General features: G+C 40.2%; 1 protein-coding gene across 2 annotated transcripts; it reads right to left on the reverse strand.

The window, feature by feature from the left end:
• Positions 1-939: 939 nt before the first annotated feature.
• Positions 940-8,143, reverse strand: LOC145423816 (uncharacterized). Of its 2 annotated transcripts, XM_080296696.1 has the most exons (6): positions 8,064-8,143; positions 7,473-7,745; positions 7,172-7,231; positions 6,716-6,835; positions 3,675-3,740; positions 940-3,128 (listed from the first exon to the last, which is right to left on the reverse strand). In XM_080296696.1, exons 1-6 carry the CDS (start codon positions 8,125-8,127, stop codon positions 3,097-3,099), a joined length of 615 nt encoding a protein of 204 aa, XP_080152822.1. In that variant the 5' UTR covers positions 8,128-8,143; the 3' UTR covers positions 940-3,096. The 2 variants fall into 2 exon arrangements, with proteins under 2 accessions (XP_080152822.1, XP_080152824.1); XM_080296698.1 differs by lacking the exon at positions 3,675-3,740.
• Positions 8,144-8,409: the final 266 nt, after the last annotated feature.

Consider the following 8,409-nt stretch of genomic DNA (forward strand, 5'->3'; position numbering starts at 1 on the left):
ACAGCCGTAACGCTGTCCATGGTCCTGGAATTCTAATAGATTATAACAGAGTTATGTGAGAGTACTAACTCTGCTGTGGAAGGATGGACAGTTTTCTGCAGTGTTGCTCTCTTGTATTATTTGCAGCACCAGTCTTGCTTGTTAACATAATAATATATTAGTTTTCAATCATTTTTAACAAATATGTGTCACAGTTGTGCCGCATGAAAACCAACATGTTTAACAACATTGGTGTGATTGTCTTTGAAAGACAAAGTGTAAACAATGAATTTGAGCTTTTTCAGCTTCTCCACATTCTCTGCGCTTAGATTTTAATTCCACAAACAAAAAACGTTACAATTCTATATAATATCAGAGCTCCTGGTGACACGGCTGCCTGTTGCACTGTGGCTGAAGGACTGAAGCTCTGTTTGATGTGAGAGAAAGGAGATATGTGGGATAATTATGGGATGGGGCTGTGTACAGACAAAATAAAGGTTTCATAATGTCTCTTGTTTGTGACTGAGTGACTCACAGACGGCAGAGAAGAAGATGATTGGATCAGAGTGACGATGACACAGTTTGGCAGTGAGGGAAGCAGAAGTGATGAAACAGGAAGTCAGAGCAGATGCTAAAAACACCCAAACTGTGACTGCAAATGTCTGTGAGGCCGTTTTATCAGTGTAGTTTTACTGTGAGTGGACGGGCAGTGACACACACACACACACACACACACACACACACACACACACGCACACACACACGCACACACACACGCACACACACACACACACACACACACACACACACACACACACACACACACACACAGCACATTTCCGAGTTCTCTTTCCAACATTCACTCTAAGACTCAGATGGAGGCCTGTGGGGAAACCCAGAGATCACCGGCCTTCCATGACGCGCTCCTGCACAGGTATTAAAGTTGCAAATACAAAAAAGCTAAACTAAGGTAATTTTATTTTGCAATAGTGAATACAAATGAGGTTTTAGACCAACTCTGCATCCATCAGAACTTTGTTTAAAGTTTAAATGCTTCAACAGAAAAACTTCTCCGCAGCTGTCTGCACAGACAAACACAGACAACATGCATCTAATGGTGACACAGTGAGGAACTGGAAACTTGCACCAGCAAAACATCACAGCATGAAAATAAAAATAAAGACGGTGGCTTCTTACGTTTCCTTCTTACCTAACAAGAAATTCACGTCACATTTAGACCTCATGTTTTGATGGTAACAACAAAATTATTGCTTTTATCTAAATAATTTTGTTGCAGGTTACAGGCCACTACTCACCTACCAGGTAAAGAGGTTACTGATACACAGGTAGTTGCCTGCTGTAGCTGGCAAGCTAACATGTACATATAAGCAACTATTCAGGCTTTGGGTTAGCAAACAGCTAACACATGCAAACATGGTATGGGACAGAAAGTCATTGTTCCTTATGTTTTATTGGGAATACGTTAAGTTCTCATGTTGTTATTATTAGTTGGGATTTAGTTTGTTTCATGCGTCTCCTGATTTACGAGTCTTTTCCTGTCCTCTGTGTGGTCTGTCTTGTCCTCAGTGTTGACTCTGAGTTATGCCTGTGCCTTAGTCTCTCCACGTCTTCCATGTTCTAACTGTCAAGCGTCTGTGGTCGTGTTGCTTCACGGCCCACCATATCCCAGAATTCATAGCGCGGCCCAGCCAAACTCCAGTTTCCAACAATGGCGGCCGCTACTAAGTTTTAAAATTACTCATATTAATCTTTCTGGGTCACAAAATAAACTTTTAACATATTTTCAGGTGAGAATGTAGCTGTGTAAACATCAAATATCTGCTCGGTTTATCAAGATATCGCATATTTGCAAAAGCGCTCCGACGTTTTCGGAGACGTCTGTGACCCACCAGCTCGATAGCTGACCGGGAGGTCAAGGGTCACTAGAGCAGAGAGAGCAGTGGACCCCCGGCTTCATCGTTTTCAGACCCACCGCTGTCTTTCACTACTCAGGTTAAACATGACATATAAGTCACTCGGATAATTGAAAAATGTTATTGTTTGGCTTTTTTCTGTTTTATTTGTTCGTGAGTAAATCGGTTTGGCTGAGAACAAAGTTATTCGATTATTAGATTAAATCAAACTTTATTAATCCATCGGGTGGGTTCCTCCGGGGTTTTCACACAGCTGAATAAACGTCAAACTGAAAACTGATTAAACAGAAGTGTGAGAGAGTTGAGAATTTACACCAGTGTTATATTTTAGATATCAAGGAGCAGACGGCTGAGTTTATTAAACTCCACCGACACAGCGGTGACGCAGATCTGAAGGCTGGACCGTCCCATTTCACAGCCTCGTACCTCCAGCCTTCTCGGTCTTTGAAGGACCCGGCCCACGTAGACCGCGAAGGTCCTCCGAAGGATGCAGCCGACGTTTTGGGACACGGCTCATGTTCAGTGTGTTTAGTTTTTCCCTGAGGCGTCTTGATCATTTGTGTCAGCTGTGCCTCCCCAGGTGTTCCCACTGCCCTCATCACCCTTCTGTGTATTTAAGTCCTTTGTCGTCCTCGTTCAGTGTCGGGTCGCCTGTTTCTCCACGTCGAGTCACGTCAGCGTGCAGAGTTTTGTTGCAGCTGTTCAGGTTAGGGTTCATGCTCATGTTTGGATTATTTCTCGCCTACGTTTTGCACGTGCCTGTTCAGTTTCATGTTGGTATTTGGCCAAATAAACAGCTCACTTTTCAAAGTCAGCAGAGAAATCAACTTTCTTTCTAAAACATTCACTGGATATTTTCAGAGTTATAATATCAGGTAACAGTTAGATGATCAAAACTGTCATATGATTTGTAAAATAAAAAATAAACATGCAAAAGACTTAAATATATAAAATCTAAAGAAATGAAGATTTACTGATAGAAAATACAATCATTCACACAGTCCTGTCACTGTAAATATGATCATTTAAACAAAATAATGCAGCTGTTATTTAAAGTGCACAACATGCCTGATATAACTGTTGTTAAATATCTATTTTATGTTTTTACAGCAGCTTTAAAAATTGCTTTTACAGGTGTCTCTCAGGTGAGCCGTGCAGGTGGTGGCTGCTATTTGCAGATGCTTTATCCAGTGGTTCTAATGGTCTGTGACGGAGCTGTGGATAAAGAAAATACAACAATAACAACAGGAGTGTTTGTATATTTACATACAAATAAATACGTATTTGTAGAATATATGTGTATGTAGAGCGTGATTATATATTATATTGGATATTTTTATGTTGTATTGGTGAAGTTGTGATATATTTGGGCTTTATGTTGACTTTGAAGATGAAAATGTTGTTGTTTAACATTGGTGTCGTCACACTGTGTCAAGCCTGTGTGACTTTTCTATTTTTTCTTTTATTCTACTTTCTCTGTTTTAATGCTCAATGATAAATGTTTTTGGAGCCTCAATAAATCATTAATTTCAATAAATAAATAAATAAATGGAAGAGAGCGAGTCAGGAAAACCTGCATATAAAAGAAAAACAAAGACTAACTGCAGAAATCGTAAGATGACGCAAAACTATGTTCGTTTAAATGCTTAAACATTTAAATTTATCACTTTATAAAATAATAAATAATGAATAAAATCCACGTCTCAGTGGGAACTATAGCAACACTGTAATGCAGTGCAAGGTAGTCAAAGTATTTCTCACCATTTTCAGCCTTTAACCTGACGTCATCTATTATGTAATGATAGACGTGCTCTTTTCTTTCACTTCCTGCCAAAGTGAACAAAACCTGAATGTTAGTGATCGACTCCAAGAGAGGCGTGAGCGAGAGGACAGAGGAGGGAATCTGGACACATCATCGCAGCTTCTATGTTGCAAACGAAGCATTGAAAAGGTGTTTTAACCCTCCTCTCGTGTTAGGGTCGGCACCGACCCATTTTAAATTTCAAATGCATAAAAAAATCACATACATTTGTTTATTGTATCAAGGCTTTTTGACTTTGTCAGGAACCTCTATTTCTACAAAATAAAACAAAAAAAAATATTTTCACTAAATTATAAAATGCCCTAGTTGAAATTATGACCTTTGTGTTGTTAGGGTCGGTTTCGACCCAGGTATAATATTATGAGTATAAAGCAATAATTAAAGCCAAAACTGAAATCATAAGTGCACTGTCAGCTAAAACGCTTACAGCAAGCGCCTCTCCTAATCATATGAGCTTTAGGGGATTCTTATTTTGCATGTTTTTTGCAGTATACCCGCACAAAAACAAAACAAAATAAACACGGGCATGTGAGGTGAATTCACTATTTGAGTGGCCATTTGACTTCCAGAGTGCACATTTACAATTTGCAGCATACAAAAAATGAGAAGAAGATTCACAGTGAGCTAAGTTCAGGATCATATTTTTGGTGAAAATGAAGGAGAGGACACAGAGCAGCATAGCGATTCAGATGGGCAGGTTTCTAAGGAGGAAGGCAATGTGGACTATCATCCAGAAGACACAGACACATCTGATCAGAGGTGGAGGTCGCTGGTGCTGAAGCTACCCCTGCTGAAAGATTCAAGTCCAAAAATGGTAAGATCTTTTGGAGCTCAGTACCTCATGATGTACATGGCAGGGCAGCTGCTGCAAATGTCATCAAAATGACCCCTGGAATCACAAGGTTTGCTCTGACCAAAGTCAGTGACATCAAGAGATGTTTTGAGATATTTATGCCATTGTCACTAGAAAGAATCATCATTACTATGATAAACCTTGAAAGAAAAAAAAGTCCATGGCGACATGATGAGGAATACCTGGATGCTTTCGTTGGTGTTCTTCTTGCTGGAGTGTACAGATGCTGCAATGAGGCCACTGATCGTCTATGGGATGCATCGACAGGCAGAAACATTTTCTGGGCAACGATGTCACTTCACACATTTGATATCATTTTGATTCAAGAGTCCTCAGATTTGACAACAGAGAGACCAGACCGAGGTCTGACAAGCTTGCTCCCATCAGGGATGTCTGGGAGAGATGGGTGCAGCTTCTACCACTGATGTTCATCCCAGGGCCAGTGACAGTGGATGAACGTCTTGTCCACTTTTTGAGGAAAATGCCCCTTCCGGCAATATATACCCAGTAAGCAAGGGAAAAACGGCAGAAAAATCTGGGAAGCCTGTGATGCAAAAACCAACTATGCCTGGAATGTACAGATTTTCACAGTCAAAGCTGTGAGTGGCACCCCTGAGAAGAAACAATGAAAATGTGTGGTCCTCCATATGACCACTGGACTGCAGGATCACAATATCAGCTGTGATATTTTATTTTATTTTTTACCAGATATGACCTCGGACAAGAACTTCACAAAGGAAACTGAGGTGAAGCTGTATCATTGGGAAGTGATAAAAAGCCCACAATTACCCACGGCTATAACCAAAACAAAGGAGGAGAGGACTTTTTCTTTTTTTCAGTTTATATTAAAGGTCTACTGCTGAAAAAAAAAACTTTTTTTGTCTTTTCTTGATGTAAATGTCTATGGGTCGGAATTGACCCGTAACACCATAGATGTCATTTTAGTTATTAATCTTAAAATGAAAAAAATCAATAAAACAGATTTATTTAAGAGATGTGTCCTATACCCCTCAGTAATACTCAGGTAACACAGAAAACTTTTATTTATTAATATGATTCTCTTGAGGTTAATTTTACAGTTTTTTTTAATTGAAATCGAGGGGTATAGTGACAAAAAAAGACCCAGAGGCCCACGCCAAAGGTATTAAAACCAACATTTTCATGGATAAGGAAGCCTAACAAGGTAACCAAGAGATGAGAAACAAATTGGATGATAACTTATTGTTTTTAGTATATTTTATAGCTGATTTAATTCACGGGTCAAAACCGACCCGCTAACATAAGAGATGATAACAGAAAGCTAACACGAGAGGAAGGTTAATTACATATCCTAATAATATTCTCTCTGTCAGCAGTCTTAAATAATCAGGCCCCATCTTATCTTAATGACCTTGTAGCACCATATCACCCTATTAGAGCACTTGGCTCTCGCTCTGCAGGCCTACTTGTTGTTCCTAGAGTATTTAAAAGTAGAATGGGAGGCAGAGCCTTCAGTTTTCAGGCCCCTCTTCTGTGGAACCAGCTTCCAGTTTGGATTCAGGAGACAGACACTATCTCTACTTTCAAGATCAGGCTTCAAACTTTCCTTTTTGCTAAAGCATATAGTTAGGGCTGGACCAGGTGACCCTGAATCCTCCCTTAGTTATGCTGCAATAGACGTAGGCTGCCGGGGATTCCCATGATGCATTGAGTTTTTCCTTTCCAGTCACCTTTCTCACTCACTATGTATTAACAGACCTCTCTGCATTGAATCATATCTGTTATTAACCTCTGTCTCTCTTCCACAGCATGTCTTTATCCTGTCTTCCTTCTCTCACCCCAACCAATCACAGCAGATGGCCCCGCCCCTCCCTGAGCCTGGTTCTGCTGGAGGTTTCTTCCTGTTAAAAGGGAGTTTTTCCTTCCCACTGTCACTAAAGTGCTGCTCATAGGGGCTCATATGATTGTTGGGTTTTCTCTGTATGTATTATTGTAGGGTCTACCTTACAGTACAAAGCAGTTTGTTGTGATTTGGCTCTGTATAAATAAAACTGAATTAAAGAAGTACGTGTTACATTCTGTGAAATAATTGTGTTTATCACTGGATTTTAAAAATTCTCCCGTTCGTGTGTCTCAGGCTTTCTTCACCTTGTTTGTTGGACCCGCTCCTCGCTGGGTAAAAAACAGATGCAACGATGATGATGATGATGATGATGCAGATGAATGAAGCAGCTGTTCCATAAATCAACCCAAGAAGCAGCTGCTGGTCTTCAGAGGAAAGGAAGAGAAAACAAAAGAGCATTTTTAAAAGTGATGAACTGTCGAGAGCTGAGACCCAGTCTGTGGTGGGACAGTCAAGCTTGTACACGTCATCAACATAACTTAACTTTAGATTTTGGTTTTCAGAGAAATACTCTAACGTGTATTGTTCTATATTATCACAGCGTGTGACAGCTTTAGTTACAAATTAAGATCAAACAGATTAAAATCTCTGACATCATTCTCTTTGAACTGGACATAAAACAGCTGGTGTTGTGGTGGCAGAGACTCGCTTTACTCTGATTATGTTCAATAATCTGTGAAACTTTGTGATTTCAGTGATACCTGAGTTTGTGGGTGGTGCTGATGTTGCGTTTGCTGGAAAGGGTGTAGAAGCTGATTGTCCTGTAAAAGGATAACATTAATAAAGTTAACTGAATTCACTCATGTTACTTTTTCATGGTTATAAAAACTAATCTTGGTTAAACTTTGACCCTGATGTGCCATCTATGTGCAGGACTGTTATTTAACCCATTAAAGTGATGGAGGTGTGCGCTCGTGCTGTTTAATTCCCACAGGCCCTGAAGAGAACCTGATCTTTGAAAACAGACACAAACAGAACAACAGTGACAAAGTGTGACGTTACCTGGAGAGATCACCGTCAGCTGCACCGCTGGTTTGTTATTACACAGGTATCTCCCAGAGTCTGACGCAGCAGGCCTCAGGATGATCAGCCACTTATCAGCTGATGACATGAATCGTGTGTCATTGATGAGTCTTCTCTCGCTGTTACCATCAGCGGTGAGTATGTCAACTATCCTTCCTTTGTTCTCTCTGCTCCACGTCACCGTACCCTCCACAGGGAGAGGACAGCGCAGGGTGACGGACTCCTTGTTTCTGATGATATCATGTTTGATTCCTGCAAGAGACATATATACATTATATATACTGTATATATGTACCTACACTGGCTCTTGCTTTGTCTTGAAAGATGCTTTTAAAACAACTGTGTGATCCCGAAGTTAAACCCAAACTCAACTTTGACCCTGAACACATCTCTACTGAGCTTAATAGATTTTCTTTTCCAGTCAAATATCTCAAATATTCCCAAGGTGTAAATGGGTTTGAAGTCTGATGTATTTCATGTTGAGATCAACATATACAAATACACCGGTTAATACTGATATATAAAAAACGGCTGCTGGATTATCTGAATGAAACTCTGAGATGTTCTTACCTGCTGTGATGTTACAGCCCAGAAAAAAGGCAAAGAGGCAGCAGCAGATATTCACTCTCATCATGGTCACGACTCGGATATCTGCAGAAGGTTGACCGGCATTTATCTCTGCTGGAAGAGGAACTCAGCTGATCCTCCCGTACAGGCCGGCCTTCTTTTGTGGTTGATGAGCACTGATGAAGTTCCTGTTAGAGCTCAGTATGAAATCATATTTCTCATCATGTAAGACTTACATCCAAGGACGCTTCCATTTTTAGTTTCCTGACCACTGACTCGTAACAAAGGGAGTTTTTAGAAAAAGCTGTTTATGGAAAAACTGAAGAAATGACTGTGATGACAATCTAAA

The sequence above is a fragment of the Astatotilapia calliptera genome, chromosome 22 (genome assembly GCF_964374335.1).
Source record: "Astatotilapia calliptera chromosome 22, fAstCal68.1, whole genome shotgun sequence".
In the NCBI taxonomy this organism is placed as follows: Eukaryota; Metazoa; Chordata; class Actinopteri; order Cichliformes; family Cichlidae; genus Astatotilapia; species Astatotilapia calliptera.

Bases quoted from the DNA above. Each gene is read 5' to 3' on its own strand.
- LOC145423816 (XM_080296696.1), bottom strand. From the start codon at position 8,127: ATGATGAGAGTGAATATCTGCTGCTGCCTCTTTGCCTTTTTTCTGGGC. The intron at 7,746-8,063 runs GTAAGAACATCT...TGTCTCTTGCAG, and splicing joins GGGCTGTAACATCACAGCAG to GAATCAAACATGATATCATC. The intron at 6,836-7,171 runs GTATCACTGAAA...TTTCCTCTGAAG, and splicing joins AGCACCACCCACAAACTCAG to ACCAGCAGCTGCTTCTTGGG.